General features: G+C 40.5%; 1 protein-coding gene across 2 annotated transcripts in view; it reads left to right on the top strand.

The window, feature by feature from the left end:
- LOC124595519 (adenylyl cyclase 78C-like) overlaps positions 1–21,438 on the top strand; it is a 736,208-nt gene that overhangs the window by 658,118 nt on the left and 56,652 nt on the right. For both annotated transcript variants that reach the window (XM_047134287.1, XM_047134286.1), the window contains 2 exons: positions 4,382–4,479; positions 5,001–5,202. In XM_047134287.1, the coding sequence (XP_046990243.1) occupies positions 4,382–4,479; positions 5,001–5,202 (300 nt within the window). The remainder of the gene's footprint in view (positions 1–4,381; positions 4,480–5,000; positions 5,203–21,438) is intronic.

The following is a 21,438-nucleotide window of genomic DNA, read 5'->3' as shown; positions in this document are numbered from 1 at the left end:
TTTTCTTCTACTCCTTCCCCTACAACTGCATTCCAGTCACCCATGACTATTAGATTTTCGTCCCCCTTTACATACTGCAGTACCCTTTCAATATCCTCATACACTTTCTCTATCTGTTCATCTTCAGCTTGTGACGTCGGCAGATAGGTCTGTAGGTATGGTAGTAGTAAATTGTTGTATTTGTGTTGGGAAAGAACCAGAGCTAAAAAAAAACCATAAATAGAAACCATTTAAGGTACTGAAAGCTGGCTAAATCCTGAGATAAGTTCTGCCTAAATTTTTACAAAGTACTTGCAGTCTTCAGAAAGGATAGATTAAATACAGTTGGTGAACAGTTCAAAGACATCTTGAGTCTCTTTTAAAATACACTCCTGGAAATTGAAATAAGAACACCGTGAATTCATTGTCCCAGGAAGGGGAAACTTTATTGACGCATTCCTGGGGTCAGATACATCACATGATCACACTGACAGAACCACAGGCATATAGACACAGGCAACAGAGCATGCACAATGTCGGCACTAGTACAGTGTATATCCACCTTTCGCAGCAATGCAGGCTGCTATTCTCCCATGGAGACGATCGTAGAGATGCTGGATGTAGTCCTGTGGAACGGCTTGCCATGCCATTTCCACCTGGCGCCTCAGTTGGACCAGCGTTCGTGCTGGACGTGCAGACCACGTGAGACGACACTTCATCCAGTCCCAAACATCCTCAATGGGGGACAGATCCGGAGATCTTTCTGGCCAGGGTAGTTGACTTACACCTTCTAGAGCACGTTGAGTGGCACGGGATACATGCGGACGTGCATTGTCCTGTTGGAACAGCAAGTTCCCTTGCCGGTCTAGGAATGGTAGAACGATGGGTTCGATGACGGTTTGGATGTACCGTGCACTATTCAGTGTCCCCTCGACGATCACCAGTGGTGTACGGCCAGTGTAGGAGATCGCTCCCCACACCATGATGCCGGGTGTTGGCCCTGTGTGCCTCGGTCGTATGCAGTCCTGATTGTGGCGCTCACCTGCACGGCGCCAAACACGCATACGACCATCATTGGCACCAAGGCAGAAGCGACTCTCATCGCTGAAGACGACACGTCTCCATTCGTCCCTCCATTCACGCCTGTCGCGACACCACTGGAGGCGGGCTGCACGATGTTGGGGCGTGAGCGGAAGACGGCCTAACGGTGTGCGGGACCGTAGCCCAGCTTCATGGAGACGGTTGCGAATGGTCCTCGCCGATACCCCAGGAGCAACAGTGTCCCTAATTTGCTGGGAAGTGGCGGTGCGGTCCCCTACGGCACTGCGTAGGATCCTACGGTCTTGGCGTGCATCCGTGCGTCGCTGCGGTCCGGTTCCAGGTCGACGGGCACGTGGACCTTCCGCCGACCACTGGCGACAACATCGATGTACTGTGGAGACCTCACGCCCCACGTGTTGAGCAATTCGGCGGTACGTCCACCCGGCCTCCCGCATGCCCACTATACGCCCTCGCTCAAAGTCCGTCAACTGCACATACGGTTCACGTCCACGCTGTCGCGGCATGCTACCAGTGTTAAAGACTGCGATGGAGCTCCGTATGCCACGCCAAACTGGCTTACACTGACGGCGGCGGTGCACAAATGCTGCGCAGCTAGCGCCATTCGACGGCCAACACCGCGGTTCCTGGTGTGTCCGCTGTGCCGTGCATGTGATCATTGCTTGTACAGCCCTCTCGCAGTGTCCGGAGCAAGTATGGTGGGTCTGACACACCGGTGTCAATGTGTTCTTTTTTCCATTTCCAGGAGTGTAGGTACAACACTCATACAGTTATACTTGGTGACTTTAATGTACCCTATTTTTGGTGAAAATACTTGTTTTAACCTGGTGTTAGGCATAAAACAGCATCCAGAATTGTACTAAAGGCTTTTTCCAAAAATTATTTTGAACAATTGGTTCAGGAGCCTATGTGAATTGTAAATGGTTACAAAAGCATACTTGACCCCATACCAACAAATAATCCTGAGTAAATGGACAATATTACGAAAGATACTGAGATTAGTGACCACTAGATCATTGTAGGGAGACTAACTACCATAACATCCAAACCCACCAAAAATAAACATAAAATACGTCTGTTTAAAACAGCAGGTAAAAATTCCCTTGACATCTTCCTAAGGGGCAGTCTTCATTCCTTCCAAACTAACTACATAAGTGTAGACCAGATGTGTCTTAAATTCAGAGAAATAGTATCGATAACAATTGTGAGATATAACCAAACAAATTAATAAAATGGTACTGATCCCCATGCTACACAAAACTGGCGAGAACACTATTGCAGGAGCAACAGAAAAAGCATGTAAAATTCAAAAGAATGCAAAATCCCACAAGATTGACGATGTTTTACTGAAGCTCAAAACTTTGCATCAACTTCAAAATTAGATGCTTTTAATAGCCTCCATAACAATACTCTCTCTCAAAATCTGGCAGAAAATATAAAAAGATTCTGGTCAAATGTAAAGTACGCCAGTGGCAGACACAATCAATACCTTCAGTGTGCAATATCTACATTCAGTGTGCAATATCAGTGGTAATGCTACCCATGACAGTGCCACTAAAGCATAGTTACTGAATATGGATTTTCAAAATTTCTTCACCAAGTCGATATTCCAGAATTTGAATCAAGAACTATAGCCAACATGAATAATATGGAAGTAGATATCCTCATTGTAAAGAAACAACTCAAATCACTTAATGAAGGCAAGTATTCTGGTTCAGATTGTGTGCCATTATATTCCTTTCAGAGTATGCTGTTATAATAGCTCCATACTTAGCAATCATGTATAACCACTTGCTTGATGAAAGATCGTTACCCAAAGACTGGAAAGTTGCACAGATCACACCAATACCAAAGAAAGGAAGTATGAGTAATCCGATGAATTATAGACCCATAGTGCTAATGTCAATTTGGTGTAGGATTTTGGAATTTACACTGTGTTCGAACCTTATGAATTAGCTCAAAGGTAATAGTCTCTTGACACATAGCACGGATCATAAAATATCATTCGTGTGAAACATAACTAACTCTTTATTTACACAAAGTAATGAGTACTTTCAACAGGGGATCTCAGACTGATTACATATTTATAGATTTCCAGAAGACTTTTTATACCATTTCTCACAAGCTGATTCTAATCAAATTGCATCTCTAGGGAGTACCATCTCAGTTGTGCAATTAGATTCGTGATTTTCTGTCAGAAGGGTCACATTTCATACTAATTGACTGAAAGCCATCAGGTACAGCAAAAGTGAGATCTGGCATTCCCCAAGGGTGTATTATAAACCCTCTGCTATTTCTAATCTATATAAATAATTGGAAGACTGAGCTGCCATCATAGATTGTTTGCAGATGGAACTGTCATTCACTGCCTGGTATAAAGTCATAAGAAGGTCAAAACCAATTGCAAAATGATTTACACAAGGTATCTGTACTGTGTGAAAAGTTGCAGTTGAACCTAAATAATGAAAAGTGTGAGTAATCCATGTGACTGCTTAAAGGACTCCATGGAATTTGATTACAAGATATATCACACTAATCTAAAGGTTGTCAATTCAACTATATACCTAGGGATAACAGTTGCGAACAATTTAAACTGGAACGTCACATAGAAAATGTTATGGGGAGTGCATACCAATTATTGTGTTTCATTGGAAGTACACTTAGAAGATGAAACAAATCAACTGAAGAGACTACCTACACTGTGCATACCTGTCCTCAGGTAGATTAGTGCTGTGCAGTATGGGGTTCTTACCAGATAGCATTGATGGAGGACATAAAAAAGGTATAAGAAGGGAAGTTTATTTTGTACAATCATGAAACAGGGAGGGAGTACCATAGATATAGGTGAATTGGATAGCAACAGAGGCATTTTTCATTGTGATGAGATCTTTTCATGGAATTCCAATCTCCAACTTTCTCCTCCGAATATGAAAATATTTTGTTGATGCTCATCTACATTGGGAGAATAGATCGTCTTAATAAAACAAGAGAAATCAGAGCTCATTCAGAAACATATAAGTGTTCATTTTTCCCATGTGTGGTTTGAGGGTGGAATGGTAAAGTGTGAATTGCAGAGTAATTATGTAGATGTACATGAACTACATATATGTTGTATTTTGTAGTTTACTGTAAACTGCATGTCAAAGTGTGTGAGCAGCTCTGCTTAGCTGAAATCTTAACAAAATGTGTGGTCTACTTAATGTCTAATATGATTCTAGCAGTAGACTGGTAGCCTGATTTTCTAGCAGACCAGCATTGTTATTTTATTATTTTTTTTAGTTATTACTTTAAATTTAAGCATTGAAGTGCAGTAGGCAATAATAACAAAAGAAATTGGTTTCAGTTTTGTCAACTGCGGGAAGATATGTTCAAATCCAACATGCTGTGCTGCTTCATAATATGGATCTTTGTTGTTATATGCCAAGCTATTATCTTGCCAAGGTAAGCTCTACAGATTTTGAAAATTTGCATTATGTTTTACCAACATATGTGTACTAGAAATAGTTACCAGAGGTTGGGCCTCATAAACCTGATAGGCAGGAGTTTGGGGGGGGTTACAGTATTCACGAGGCATAGAGACCTATTCCAAATAAGAGCAACGCCAACTAGTGTAAAATGTCAGATGGCTGATGATAATAATGATTAGATATGTTGTTGTACACATATAGGGATTTTTCCGGTTTTACAAATAGTTTTTAGCTGCACTACAGAGATGGAAATTCCAAAATTTCATTTATTTTTCTAAGGCTCTAGTGAAGGACACCTGTGTATGCCGTGGAGATGAATAGTTTCATTCCTAAGGAATTTCCTTGCAAGTCTTTATTAAAGCTCATTGGAAGTATTTTCCATTACAAAGTGATTGCTAAATTTCTTCTGTATATCTTGTTTCATTCGATATGTTTGCTTTGTAGCAATAAAGCCATTAACAACTGCCTTAATTTTGCCATGTCTTCTGTTCACAGTTCGGTGGTACTGATAATGACACTGTCAGTGACTACTTTTCTGCTAACCTGTGCACTCGTCCTCGTAATGGCTGAGGAATTTCAGCAGCTACCTGTTGTCCTGCAGACAATGTCCAGTGTCCTCGTGCATCACCGCAACAGACGCACTGCCTTCATATGTGGTGTTGTCGCCCTTATGGCAGTCACTGCATCTGTCAGTCTGGTTAGAACAACAAATTTCTCCTTCACTTTTATTTTCAAGTTAAATACGTTTATGCTACATACTATAAATTAAAATGGTCAGGCATCAAGACAAAAGGTGGAACATTTCAAGGAAAACAGTTACTCATGAAAAGAACGTGTTACATCCAAATTTATGGAGATACAGGCTTTCCTGTTAAACTGGAAGAAAGGACATGTACGATAGTCACCATAGAGAACAGTTTGTTCAAGAAGTGAACACGTGGATCCAAATACACACACACACACAAACAAACAAACAAATCTGCACTGTATGGCGACAGCAAGATAGCCAAATTAGATCATTAAGAAAATTGAAGGATCAGTAGGTAACATCTGTTGAAGAGTCTAAAGGTGTAGGTAATAGACTGTTTCTCATGCAGTGGAAGGAAGAAGTACATTCTATATTAGATGCATTTCAAAACACGGGAAAAATTGTGCAGTAAATGGAAATAATTGGTAGTTATTTTGACCTGATGGATAGTTTATTAGGGAACATGCAAATAAATATGCAAATTTATGACATGGAAGTAAGGCTAGATTTTAATGTTCCTCCAAAATCAAGGTTATAGTAAGTGCTAACTCAAATACAAGAAATAAGCTACATCTTGTGGAAAAAACTATTTATGTGTTTCTGAAATGATATAGGAAAACTAAACAGACTCTAAATCATGATCTTTGATTGCAGAATTAATTATCGTGCAAATCCAGTATGCCCAAACATTTGCCACGTTAGTCAGTCTTGAGAAGACAGTTGAGGGTTTAAAGCCATTAGTAAAGCTGACAGAGTATATTGAAGAGGAAGCTAAGAATCTTGAGATCAGTTTATCCCAGAGTATGATAGTAAATGCTGATAGTTTTTTATTGTAAAAAATGGAAGTGCTGTTAAGTGCTAACCATTTTGACATTGGTGAAAATTTCGAGCAATCTGTTGCAAGATGAAAAACAGTATAGAGGAAGCAATCCTAGTACTATGATAATCATCACATGAGTGTCCTATGGTGGGACACACAGCTGGAAATTCAGCTGTTTTTTCATGGGACATAATGGTGCCAAGCTATACGGTTTCAGTCACTTTGTCATTCATTCCTTCATTCATTCATTCATTCATCATGTTCCATATATCCCCTCAAGAATGAGAGAATTCAGGGATGTGGAATGAGTTAAGGTATACATAAATGAAAGGTTTGAAAGTATAATAAAATTTGATACAGTAAGGATGGCAACAGTCATAATGTAAGTATCATTGCTTGTTAGTAGGTTTAATGTGAACAGAAGTGTGGAGCTGACTCTCAGTAAGAATGAGGTCGACATCAAGGAAGGTGGCATGGTATTCAGAATAGGGCCATTTGAAATTTAACTGGGAGAATGTGTTGGAGACTGTAGGAATTTTAACTTGTCATCCTCATCATGAGTCCATATGCCAAAGATATCATGTAAACCAAGCCGTGGACCTGCTATTGATATAAACCCATCCAGGCGATAGCACCGTCCCCTGGCAAGCAATGACTGCTAGTCAGACACACTCACTGTGCAGGTAGTATCAGTGAGCATGCTGTCCGTGTGTAGAATGGGGCCGGCCGGGGTGGCCGAGCAGTTCTAGGCACTACAGTCTGGAACTGGCGACCACTACGGTCGCAGGTTCGAATCCTGCCTCGAGCATGGATGTGTGTGATGTCCTTAGGTTAGTTAGGTTTAAGTAGTTCTAAGTTATAGGGGACTGATGACCGTAGAAGTTAAGTCCCATAGTGCTCAGAGCCATTTGAACCATTTTGTAGAATGGGAAAGGCACACAATCTATATGAGTTTGACCAAGGACAGATTGTGAGGGCCTGGACGCTCGGTACAGCATTTCGGAAACTGCACAACTTGTTGGGTGTTCAAGAAGTGCTGTGGTGAGTGTCTTCAACACATGGTGAAACTAAGGTGAAACTATGTCCAGACATTGTAGGGTTGGGTGGCCACCCATATTACAGATGTCAGACATCGTAGGCTTAGCAGACTGGTAAAACAGGGCAGGCAATGAACCGTGGTGGAACTAACATCATACTTTTAACACAGGGCAGAGTAAAAGTGTGTCTGAACAGACAGTGCACTGGCCACTCCAAAGGTTGGTCCTTCCCAACCAGTGACCCATGCATGTGCCAACATTAACACCATGACATCGGCAATTATGACTGAAGTGGACAAGTGACCATCAGCACTAAACATTGGTGCTGTGGCAGAGTGTTGCATGGTGGGAAGTATCCTGATATCTTCTTCATCATATGATGGCTGGGTGTGAGTCCATTGTTTTCCAGGGAACAGCTCTTTGACATCTGTATTGCAGGACAAAGACAAGCTGGCAGCGGCTCCATCATGCTCTGGGGAACATTCACATGGGCATCCATGAGTCCAATGGAGCTCGTGCAAAGCACTGTGGTGACCAAGGAGTATCGTACACTTGTACAGACCGTATACACCCCTTCACGACAATCATGTTTCCCAACGACTGTGGTAATCCTTAACGAGATGATGCACCACACCCCAAGGCCAGGAGTGTGATGGAGGTAACTCAGGAAGGGAGAGTGCCTTACATGAGAGGTTGAGAACACTGTAAAGTTGTGGGTGGTGATCATGAGTTATCGTTGCTCTTGGAGGCAGCAGTAAAGCCTAGCAGATTTTCAGAACGTTGGCCAAGCTATATTTTCTATTCCTGTTCCTCTCTAGGTCCCTAAACAGCCGTACCAGTAACTATCACTCCTCTTCTATAGACTAAGCATTGTCAGTAATCTCTGTCTTGCATATTTACTGTATGTACCACCTCTAAGCTCTCAGGTTTTCAAGTTTCGTTCAGTGCAGCCCCCAACAATCAATCTTTCCTTCTAATCCCTTATGGCAAATCTCTGGGTGACTTTCCCAAACTCTCCCCATTTCCTATTCCTTGCTAGTTCTGTTTCTTTCAGCCCTCTTCCTTCCCCTTCAAATCATACTCCAGAAGAAGGAGTCACTGGCTCTGAAAGCTTGCAAATTTCCTTGATCTACATGTGTATGTGCTCTCCTGCTGCCGTTTGCTGAGAAGATTTTTCATCTGTCCAGTTACATTATAGAAATTTAATCTTATACTGTGTTATCATTAAACTATCGCTCTACTGCTTAGAGCTGTTCAAATGATGTTGTTGTTGTTGTGGTCTTCAGTCCTGAGACTGGTTTGATGCAGCTCTCCATGCTACTCTATCCTGTGCAAGCTTCTTCATCTCCCAGTACCTACTGCAACCTACATCCTTCTGAATCTGCTTAGTGTATTGATCTCTTGGTCTCCCTCTACGATTTTTACTCTCCACGCTGCCCTCCAATGCTAAATTTGTGATCCCTTGATGCCTCAAAACATGTCCTACCAACCGATCCCTTCTTCTAGTCAAGTTGTGCCACAAACTTCTCTTCTCCCCAATCCTATTCAATACCTCCTCATTAGTTACGTGATCTACCCACCTTATCTTCAGCATTCTTCTGTAGCACCATATTTCGAAAGCTTCTATTCTCTTCTTGTCCAAACTATTTATCATCCATGTTTCACTTCCATACATGGCTACACTCCATACAAATACTTTCAGAAACGACTTCCTGACGCTTAAATCTATACTCGATGTTAACAAATTTCTCTTCGTCAGAAACGCTTTCCTTGCCATTGCCAGTCTACATTTTATATCCTCTCTACTTCGACCATCATCAGTTATTTTACTCCCTAAATAGCAGAACTCCTTTACTACTTTAAGTGTCTCATTTCCTAATCTAATCCCCTCAGCATCACCCGATTTAATTTGACTACATTCCATTATCCTCGTTTTGCTTTTGTTGATGTTCATCTTACATCCTCCTTTCAAGACACTGTCCATTCCGCTCAACTGCTGTTCCAAGTCCTTTGCTGTCTCTGACAGAAAATGTCATCGGCAAACCTCAAAGTTTTTACTTCTTCTCCATGAATTTTAATACCTACTCCGAATTTTTCTTTTGTTTCCTTTACTGCTTTCTCAATATACAGATTGAATAACATCGGGGAGAGACTACAACCCTGCCTCACTCCCTTCTCAACCACTGCTTCCCTTTCATGCCCCTCAACTCTTATAACTGCCATTTGGTTTCTGTACAAATTGTAAATAGCCTTTCATTCCCTGTATTTTACCCCTGCCACCTTCAGAATCTGAAAGAGAGTATTTCAGTCAACATTGTCAAAAGCTTTCTCTAAGTCTACAAATGCTAGAAATGTAGGTTTGCCTTTACTTAATCTACCTTCCAAGATAAGTCATAAGGTCAGTATTGCCTCACGTGTTCCAATATTTCTACGGAATCAAAACTGATCTTCCCCGAGGTCGGCTTCTACTAGTTTTTCCATTCGTCTGTAAAGAATTCGCATTAGTATTCTGCAGCCGTGACTTATTAAACTGATAGTTCAGTAATTTTCACATCTGTCAACATCTGCTCTCTTTGGGATTGGAATTATTATATTCTTCTTGAAGTCTGTGGGTATTTCGCCTGTCTCATACATCTTGCTCACCAGATGGTAGAGTTTTGTCATGACTGGCTCTCCCAAGGCCATCAGTAGTTCTAATGGAATGTTGTCTTTTTAAATTTTCTAACCTACCTGCCCGATTAAGGGATCTGACATTCCACGCTCCGATCCGTAGAATGCCAGCTTTCTTTCTCCTGGTTACGACGTCCTCTTGAGTAGTCCCCGCCCGGAGATCCGAATGGGGGACTATTTTACCTCCGGAATATTTTACCCAAGAGGACGCCATGATGTCTAAATTTAATCCAGTAAATTAGAAATAAATTGGTGATATGTCAGCTTTCTTTTCATCCATTTCAGCACTTTAAGGCTGATAGTTTTGTAAAGTTTAAGGACCGGTAATTGGCTCCAAATGCAGCAGATATGAATTCTAATGACATCACAGTTACTTTAAGTTATGTGAAAGGATACTGGAAAGTGCAGGATATTTGTGTTGTAGCAAGAGCAAACACAATGTATGGAACACAGTACTTTATAGAGCAACAAGTAAGATAGTAGTGCATAGTAAGGCCACTATATATCTCCTATTGATAGCTCAATACAGGGTGTATATGACCCGGGACAACCGGGAGATCCAGGAAAAACCTGGTAATTTTTTCATCCGGGGAGAAAACTGGGAAAGACCCGGGAATTTTTTAGAATTGTGTATGAGTAGAACCTTCTCCCACTTCTGGCTACAGAAATGTGGCTGTTGGCTGAATAGAATATTTTTATTAGCCTCTCAGTATTTTTCATACAACTGGCTTCGTCAAAGTTTACAGAGGGTTTTAGTTTCAGTGCCTTGTAAGCATTCGCAGCAAGCAGCTAGATGCAACCGGGAAAAATTTTACTGCTGCGCCCAAGCTGCCACCGGATTAACATATGCGCAGCACAGGCCCAGTACTCCGGTGGGGGGGGGGGGCAAATTGAGGGAAAAAACCGTGTTTCACGAAGTGACTACCGTCCAGCGCACGTTAGTCTATCGATTATTCATATGACTTTGAAACACATCCCTGTCAGTTTTTGAAATTTTTTGAACACATTTTAAGTTGATTTCTGAATGAATCGTAAGTTGATTTGTGAATGCGTGCATAGTGTACATAATGTCTGTCTCAGGGGAATCCTCGCCGCATGTAGAAACAAACTTTCCTACGGACAAAAGGGCATATACGAGCTGAGCGGAGTAAGGCCGAACGGATGAATGACAACCGTTGTCTGATTGTGTGGTTGATTGGGTTTGCGAATGATGAGTGTTGTTATAATTACTAGCTAAATCCATAGATTCAGACTACAGGAGTGGAAATAAACAAATAACAGGTAAGAAAGATTATGTATTACCATCTCAGTGTATCTAAGAAAATGAAATTTTGACAGAAAATTTTTGGCTAGATCGCTATACTAGTAAGGGCTAGTTGTATAGTTCCCGGCTAGCAGCCGCTTTTAATTCTATTCTGGAAGAAGCTCGGAAAACGCATTTTACGGACATGTAGCAATGCCTAACCGGAGAATAATCGCGTGATAACCAAACCGGTGATTCTGGCAGAGTTAGTGGAGTTAACCTGCGAATAAGCTTTGACATTGGCAGGAATAGTTACAGAATTAGTGATAACAAGACTGTTTGTTAGAACGACGAAGGAGAAGAAATGGGGACATCACATAAATTATGGAACAACATGACGATTCCAAGTTTGTATAAAAATTTCGTACTACTACTTTTCGATCTCATACTAGAGAAATTGGAGTTGTGAAACTATTTCCTAATGTAAGGCTTTTTGCTTGTAGTAGGCCTAAAGTCCATGAACCATGGACCTTGCAGTTGGTGGGGTCACTTGCGTACCTCAGCGATACAGATAGCCGTACCGTAGGTGCAACCACAATGGAGGGGTATCTGTTGAGAGGCCAGACAAACGTGTGGTTCCTGAAGAGGGGCAGCAGCCTTTTCAGTAGTTGCAGGGGCTGATCTGGCCTTGTAACACTAACCAAAAGGGCCTTGCTGTGCTGATACTGCGAACTGGGGAAACTAAAGCCGTAATTGTTCCCGAGGGCATGCAGTTCTACTGTATGGTTAATGATGATGGCGTCCTCTTGGGTAAAATATTCCGGAGGTAAAATAGTCCCCCATTCAGATCTCCAGGTGGGGACTACTCAAGAGGATGTTGTTATCAGGAGAAAGAAAACTGGCGTTCTACGGATTGGAGCATGGAATGTCAGATTCCTTAATCAGGCAGGTAGGTTAGAAAATTTAAAAAGGGAAATGGATAGGTTAAAGTTAGATATAATCAGAATTAGTGAAGTTCGGTGGCAGGAGGAACAAGACTTTTGGTCATGCGAATACAGGGTTATAAAAACAAAGTCAAATAGGGGTAATGCAGGAGTAGGTTTAATAATGAATAAAAAAATAGGAATGCGGGTAAGCTACTACAAACAGCATAGTGAATGCATTATTGTGGCCAAGACAGACACAAAGCCCACACCTACTACAGTAGTACAAGTTCATATGCCAACTAGCTCTGCAGATGACGAAGAAATTGAAGAAATGTATGGTTAAATAAAAGAAATTATGCAGATAGTAAAGGGAGACGAAAATTTAATAGTCATGGGTGACTGGAATTCGGTAGTAAGAAAAGGGAGAGAGGGAAACGTAGTAGGTGAAAATGGATTGGGCGGTAAGAAATGAAAGACGAAGCCGCCTGGTAGAATTTTGCACAGAGCACAACTTAATCATAGCTAACACTTGGTTCAAGAATCATAAAAGAAGGTTGTATACATGGAAGAACCAGGAGATACTGACAGGTTTCAAATAGATTATATAATGGTAAGACAGAGATTTAGGAACCAGGTTTTAAATTGTAAGACATTTCCAGGGGCAGATGTGGACTCTGGCCACAATCTATTGGTTATGAACTGTAGATTAAAACTAAAGAAACTACAAAAAGGTGGGAATTTAAGGAGATGGGACCTGGATAAACTGACTAAACCAGAGGTTGTACAGAGTTTCAGGGAGAGCATAAGGGAACAATTGACAGGAATGGGGGAAAGAAATACAGTAGAAGAAGAATGGGTAGCTTTGAGGGATGAAGTAGTGAAGGCAGCAGAGGATCAAGTAGGTAAAAAGACGAGGGCTAGTAGAAATCCTTGGGTAACAGAAGAAAAAATTTAATTTAATTGATGAAAGGAGAAAATATAAAAACGCAGTAAATGAAGCAGGCAAAAAGGAATACAAACGTCTCAAAAATGAGATCGACAGGAAGTGCAAAATGGCTAAGCAGGGATGGCTAGAGGACAAATGTAAGGATGTAGAGGCTTATCTCACTAGGAGTAAGATAGATACTGCCTACAGGAAAATTAAAGAGACCTTTGAAGAAAGGAGAACCACTTGTATGAATATCAAGAGCTCAGATGGAAACCCAGTTCTAAGCAAAGAAGGGAAAGCAGAAAGGTGGAAGGAGTATATAGAGGGTCTATACAAGGGTGACGTATTTGAGGACAATATTATGGAAATGGAAGAGGATGTAGATGAAGATGAAATGGGAGATATGATACTGCGTGAAGAGTTTGACAGAGCGCTGAAAGACCTGAGTCGAAACAAGGCCCCCCGAGTAGACAACATTCCATTAGAACTACTGACGGCCTTGGGAGAGCCAGTCCTGACAAAACTCTACCATCTGGTGAGCAAGGTGTATGAGACAGGTGAAATACCCTCAGACTTCAAGAAGAATATAATAATTCCAATCTCAAAGAGAGCAGATGTTGACAGATGTGAAAATTACTGAACTATCAGTTTAATAAGTCACGGCTGCAGAATACTAATGCGAATTCTTTACAGACGAATGGAAAAACTAGTAGAAGCCGACCTCGGGGAAGATCAGTTTTGATTCCGTAGAAATATTGGAACACGTGAGGCAATACTGACCTTATGACTTATCGTGGAAGCTAGATTAAGTAAAGGCAAACCTACATTTCTAGCATTTGTAGACTTAGAGAAAGCTTTTGACAATGTTGACTGAAATACTCTCTTTCAGATTCTGAAGGTGGCAGGGGTAAAATACAGGGAATGAAAGGCTATTTACAATTTGTACAGAAACCAAATGGCAGTTATAAGAGTTGAGGGGCATGAAAGGGAAGCAGTGGTTGAGAAGGGAGTGAGGCAGGGTTGTAGTCTCTCCCCAATGTTATTCAATCTGTATATTGAACAAACAGTGAAGGAAACAAAAAATTCAGAGTAGGTATTAAAATCCATGGAGAAGAAATAAAAACCTTGAGGTTTGCCGATGACATTGTAATTCTGTCAGAGTCAGCAAAGGACTTGGAAGAGCAGTTGAACAGAATGGATAGCATCTTGAAAGGGGGATATAAGATGAACATCAACAAAAGCAAATGGGGAGCAAAATAACTGATGATGGTTGAAGTAGAGAGGATATAAAATGAAGACTGGCAATGGCAAGGAAAGCGTTTCTGAAGAAGAGAAATTTGTTAACATCGAGTATAGATTTAAGTGTCAGGAAGTCATTTCTGAAAGTATTTGTATGGAGTGTAGCCATGTATGGAAGTGAAATGTGGACGATAAATAGTTTGGACAAGAAGAGAATAGAAGCTTTCGAAATGTGGTGCTACAGAAGAATGCTGAAGATTTGATGGGTAGATCACATAACTAATGAGGAGGTATTGAATAGGATTGGGGAGAAGAAAAGTTTGTGGCACAACTTGACTAGAAGAAGGGATCGATTGGTAGGACATGTTCTGAGGCATCAAGGGATCACCAATTTAACATTGGAGGGCAGTGTGGAAGGTAAAAATCGTAGAGGGAGACCAAGAGATTAATACACCAAGCAGATTCAGGAGGATGTAGGTTGCAGTAAGTACTGGGAGATGAAGAAGCTTGCACAGGATAGAGTAGCATGGAGAGCTGCATCAAACCAGTCTCAGGACTGAAGACCACAACAACAAGAACATAGGCCTAATAGGCATTTGATATTGGTACTTTGTGAATTATATTCTGTTGTTACAAAAAAGACCGTTTGTGCCAAAACAGTCTCGTTTATTTGGTGTGTATTGCAATTGTTGCAGTATTAGAAAGGCCTATTTTGTTTTATCTAGCATAGAGTGACAAAATAGACGTAATCAGATCGGGAAATGACACCAGCCTTGGGTCCTGTTTGCATTAACAGCTTTTTCAGTATTAGACAACGACATTTCGACTTTTCATGTAGCAAAACATTTGATGAACTTTGATGAGGTAATAGATTCTTTCGCAGAAACAAAAGCACGCCATGTAAAGCTGTAATAAGATTAGTTAAAGAAATGTGTATTGTCTTGCTTGTCTCATGTCTTTACTGGGTTTATGTATCCTATATTTAATTTTATGTCGCAGCAAGTTGTTAGCTGATAGGGAATAAAAAGTGCAAATTTTCTGAAGAGTTTTAAAACAAAAAAGGGACAGGATGTCAAACCGGCCAGTTGTAAGCAGGAGAGGCACCACAAGACATTTTAATTTCCACTGTCCTGAATATGGTTGGATGGCATCCATTACAAAATATACACGTTTCAATTCAACAGAGCGAAGTACAGTGGCGCGTGATAGAAGAATGCTGTGTGAGGAGGCGAGGCACTGCCCTTTGGCACACTTATGACCAAATAACATGTCTTACATTTCCTCGAACTCACATGTTTTATGCATCAGACTCTTCAGAAAGGTGTGCTCTACAAAATGAACATATTTTTGAAAATTCAATTTTTTAAATTTTTGACGTCCTATCTCAAACACTCGAGGGAGTGGCGGGGTATTGTACCGGTTCGGAAATATCGTAGATCCAGGGCTGATGCACTGAGCAATCTGAGTTACAGTGGGGTAATAGGTAGCCTCCATGTGACCCGTGTTTACATTTAGTGATTTTGCTATTTCCTCTTCATTTACTGCTCTCACGTCAAATGAAAACAAAACAGATTTCCTGATTTCCACCTTTCTGACAGTCAAGCATTAATTGCCTTGCAGAACAATGAAGTTATTTTTGTCGGTTTACTAAAGGTATTTTCTTTTTAATTCTACACACTGTTGACTGCATTTCAAGTGCAAGTTTTCATCTTCTAGCACGTATGGCATTATGCCATAATAAAGAACCAAACATGAGATAGCACAGTACTGGTACTCCAAGAAAATTTACATCCTGAAAATCACATTGAAAAGCTTAATATCAGGTTGTGGCCTAATTAACTGGGAATATGGACAGACAAATGTGCACTTTAAATGTGCACATTTTAGTATGGCTATCGAAATTCCGATCTCTTGGAGTATCCTCTGATGTCTTGTTTCTTCTATGACATAATGTACGATCTTTTACTGTTTTACACGTATGAGCATACGGGCTCCCTACGACATCATAGCTGTGGAAGCGCGGTGACACCTGTCATCTGGCGCTCTCTGGCAGCTGCAGAAACGAACATATTTCTAACAGATCACGGGAAAATATTCCGAATGGTGGTTGAAAAGCGTTACCATCAAAGTACCGTTCTGGCAGTTACAACGGAGCTACGTGCGATAATGTACGATGAATTTCTTAAATCACAGAGCGTTTGACTCTCATTTAAAAATCAACTCATTGATGATGAACCATTTAGATGAATTTCGAGCCCAGAAGATCAGACATTTAAGTTGTTATTAAAAATTTTATGATCACATCCGAACGAATTCAAAAGTAATAGCAGTGTACATGGCTACAACACTAGGAGAAAGGATGATCTTCACTACTCAAGATTAAATGTAACTTTGGCTCAGAAGGGGGTAAATTACGCTGCCACAAAAGTCTTCGGTCACTTACCTAATAGCATCAAAAGTCTGACAGATAGCCATATAGCATTTAAAAGGAAATTAAAAGAATTTCTTAATGGCAACTCCTTCTACTCATTAGATGAATTTTTGGATATAGTAAGTGGGTAATTTCCCAACCTCCAAAAAAAAAAAAAAAATGTCTAATGTAATATCTTGTATAGACACCTTTTATTAACCGGACACATTCCACATCATTACGAAGTGTCGTATTCATGATCTATGGAACAATTACTAATCTAATCTAATCTGTGATGTATCTTAAATTGTAATAAGTGCATAAAAGACCAACGTTGTATGTGAAAGCTTAGCTTCTCTTGCAGCATATTAATCTTACAGACCAATATTTTATGTATATTAATTTAAACCTTTAACTTTTTCTCTTTGTGCATTCGCACTACTTAACAGTGTGTCCTAAGCTCTGAATACCTGCTGTCATCGGCTGGCGAGATCACGTGACATGAGCTATGACCGGCTTACAAAAGTGCATCGCAATCTCGACTTCAATGCTTCAGAAAGTAACATGTGGTGTTTGGTAGAATTCGAATTTATACTTTCATAATACGAAAATATGCAGCGTATATGTTGCTGCATATCAAAGATCTTTCCAAAATCGGTTTTTCCCCTGTGTTTAGTTTTATAAAGCGCCAGGAAATTCTACTCCCGTGTATAAAACCATAATCATTCAAAGGACTTATACAGTTCCAAGAGAAAATATACTGTCAGTTAACAGGGAAAAAGTATATTTTCAACTGGGAGAAAGTGTATTTTTAACCGGGAAATCCGGGAGAAATCCGGGAATTTTTTTTCCTTGTCCACATATACACCCTGTAATACTCACGTGATTAAAATGGTATTTCTCAAAGAATAGTGTTACTTACATTTCTAAATACTGCGTCATATTTACACTACATTATTACTTGTCATGCAGCTTTATGATTAACACTGTTGTTTGCCATGTTGGCAAGTTCTACTTGTGAGTCACCTCAGTACTTACCAGCCTGTCTTTTTCTTCAGGTATTATAAAGTAAACAGCTGTCATGACTATATGTTTAAATCTAATTTCCCATACATCTCACACACTGGCAGTGTTGTGTGTAAGATGTCTCAATAAGCTGTTGTCAATCTACTCACATGTACAAAATAAAGTGTCTGTTCTGAATAGTTTGCTTGGCAGTATGTGAGAGCATAGTTACCTGGTTTTATGTTCTGTAATTTGATTTATATTCAGCTATATCAGTGATGTATTGTGAATAGCCAGCTGCTATGGTTGAGCGGTTCTAGGCGCTTCAGTATGGAATAACGCAGCTGCTACGGTCACAGGTTCGAATCCTGCCTCAGGCATGGATGTGTGTGATGTCCTTAGGTTAGTTAGGTTTAAGTAGTTCTAAGTCTAGGGGACTGATGACCTCAGATGTTAAGTCCCATAGTGCTTAGAGCCATTTGAACCATTTTATTGTGAACATGCCTTGCCATTTTCTCTTTATTTTTGACCTCGTGTAACATCTGCTAATAGCAAGTGTGTGATCATATATAGGTGTACACTCAAAAATGACTGCTAGGTTGTTGATGATCCACTGCAGTGAGTGAAGCACCTTATTTAAAAACGACGCAGCCTCAGCAGGATCATAACTTGTAATTTATGCCGATGGCTGCGGTCCATATCACAAGAAAAACATTAGTCCACTTCACTTGTCCAACTATTCAGAAAGTGCAGTCATTTGTGTGTGTGCATGGGGGGGGGGGGGGGGTCACATGTGCTTGTAGTGATTACTTTCTTCTCTCCTCCATCAAATGTACCCAGTAAGTAATAACTAACTAAATTGAGTTTAGATACTTTTTGGTGAGGGAAAGTGACAAAACATATTTTTAAGAGTTTTGCTTATACACTGAACCACCAAAGAAATTGGTATAAGCATGCGTATTCAAATACAGAGATATGTAAACAGGCAGAATACGACACTGTGGTCAGCAATGCCCATATAAGACAACAAGTGTCTGGCAGAGTTCTTAGGTAGGTTACTGCTGCTACAATGGCAGGTTATTAAGATTCAAGCAAGTTTGAATGTGGTGTTATAGTCAGCATATGAGCGATGGGATGTAGCATCTCCGAGGGAGCAATAAAGTGGGGATTTCCCTATATGACCGTTTCAGAAGTGTATCATGAATATCAGGAATAATGTAAAACATCATATATCTGACATTGCTGCGGCTGGAAAATAATCCTACAAGAACGGGACCAACGATGACTGAAGAGAATTCTTCAACGTGACACAAGTGCAACCCTTCCATAGATTGCTGCAGATTTCAGTGCTGGGCCATCAACAAGTGTCACTGTGCAACCATTCAGCAAAACATCATCAACATGGGCTTTTAGAGCTCAAGGCCCACTCGTGTACCCTTGATGACTGCAAGACACAAGGCTTTAGGCCTCACCTGGGACTGTCAACACCAATATTGGTCTGTTGATGACTGGAAAAATGTTGCCTGGTCGGACGAGTCTCGTTTTAAATCTTATTGAGCGGATGGACATGTACTGGTATGGAGAGAACCTCATGAATCCATGGACCCTGCATGTCAGCAGGGAACTGTTCAAGCTGGTGGAATCTTTGTAAAGGGAGAGGGGGGAGGGTGCTATTGGAGTGATATGGGACCCTGGAGATGTCTAGATGTGACTCTTGACAAGTGACACATACGTAAGCATCCTGTCTGATCATCTGCACCCATCTATGTCCATTGTGCATTCCAACAGACTTGGGCAATTTCAGCAGGTCAATGCGACACCCCACATGTCCATAATTGCTACAGAGTGGCTCCAAGAACACTCTTCTGAGTTTAAATACTTCTGCTGGCCACCAAACTCCAAAGACATGAACATTATTGAGCATATCTGGGATGCCTTGCTACGTGCTGTTCAGAAGAGATCTCCACCCCTCATAGTCTTACTGGTTTGTGGACAGCCCTGCAGGATTCATGGTGTCAGTTCCCTCCGGCAGTACCTCAGACATTAGTTGAGTCCATGCCATGTCATGTTGCAGCACTTCTGTGTGCTTGTGGGGGCCATATACGATATTAGGCAGGTGTACCAGTTTCTTTGGCTCTCCAGTGTATTTAAACTTCTTAGATGTGAATAAGACATCATCATGGTAGATGTTAACAGTTTCCTTTTCAGGTCCCAAATGCTGTATTGTTACATGAAACAGCAATATTCAGGCTGTAGATTTTATCATTTTGATAAAAATGCAGTCTTGATATCTGTCACTTATTCCAGTTCAATTAAAAGCATTGGTAACATTATAATCAGATTGGTAACATAAACTTTTCCAAGACATTTATGATTTTGTAAAGTATGCAAAACTAATACTGGCATTTTGAAAGAGACTGACGCTATATACAGTGAAGACTGACTGAAGCACAGCACAAGGCACTTACTTAAAATACTTTCACAGGACAATTTTTACAAAAGATTAAAATGCAGTGTCCTTAATTATTTAATAACAGTATAAAAGACAGGAATACAAATAATTTAGGGTCTTCAGGTTACAACTCACCAAAACAGTTTGAAATATTGAGCCATCAGTAGGCACGTAAACAATACTGAGAACTTGGCCATTTTTTGGCTGAGTCCTTCTGCAGAATGTTTGAAAACTGCTATGAAAACAAGAGCCTCACTGCAAATTTAAATGTAGCCAAAGCCTCACAGACAGACAAAAATTAAATGAAGCCAAAATTAGGATCAGGAGAGCCATGCTTGTAGCATTCAGCAAATTCTAAAGGAAAAATCTGTCTACCGACTTGGCAGGAAATCCTAAGGAGTTTTGGTCATATGTTAAATCAGTAAATTGAACAACGCCATCTGTCCAGGCACTGTATGACCATAATGGCACTGAAATGGGGGATGATTCATAAAAGGCTAAAATACTAATTGTCTTTTCCTACACCCTTTAAATCATAACATGATTGAAAAAATGGCTAATATTGAAATAGGTGATCATAGGTTGGAAAAGCAACTGAAATCACTCAGCTGAGGAACAAACTGACAGGCTACCAACATGCTTCTACATAGAGTGTGGTGCAAAAGAACTTGACCCTCTTTTAGCAGAAGTGTACTGTGGATCTCTGGAGGCAACAAGTGTTCCTGATGATTAGAAAAAAGCGCAGGTCATTCCAGTTTTCAAGGAGGGTCATCAGACAGGCACACAAAATGTAGGCCCATATGTCTGACATCGATCTTTTGTAGAATTTTTGAACATTCTGTCTGACTGCATGTTATGACATTTCTGGAGATCAGAAGTCCCCTCTGTAGGAATCAGTAAGGGTTCTGGAAACAATGATCATGTGAAACCCAGTTTACTCTGTTTGTCCACGAGACCCAAAAGCCGCTAGATGCCAATGGTCAGGTAGATGCCGTGCTCCTTGACTTCCGGAAGGCACTTGATACAGTTCCACCACACTGCTGCCTAATGAACAAAATATGTTTGTAAGGAATGTCAGACCAACTGAGTGATAAGATTGGAGGTTTTGTAACAGGAAGAATACTCAGTGGAGAGAAATCTTCAGAGATAAAAGCAGATTTGAGTGTACTCCAAGGGGGTGTGTTATAAGGCCATTACTTTTTACGATATAAATAAATGACTTAATACATATTGTAGGAAGTTCCATAAGGCTTTTCCAGATGAATCTGTTGTATACAGAAAAGTTGTAATGCTAGAAAAATATAATAAAATGCAGGAAGACCTGCAGAGGAATGATACTTGTGTGGGGATTGGCAATTGACCCACCAAACATAAGCAAATGTAATATAGTGTGTATACATAGACAGAAAGGCCTGTTATTGTATGATTACGACCACATAAAACTACCTGTAGGAA

This window comes from Schistocerca americana, chromosome 2, assembly GCF_021461395.2.
Source record: "Schistocerca americana isolate TAMUIC-IGC-003095 chromosome 2, iqSchAmer2.1, whole genome shotgun sequence".
Classification (NCBI taxonomy): Eukaryota; Metazoa; Arthropoda; class Insecta; order Orthoptera; family Acrididae; genus Schistocerca; species Schistocerca americana.
The sequence above is the reverse complement of the archived record's forward strand: the minus strand, read 5'-3'. Positions and strand labels throughout refer to the sequence as shown.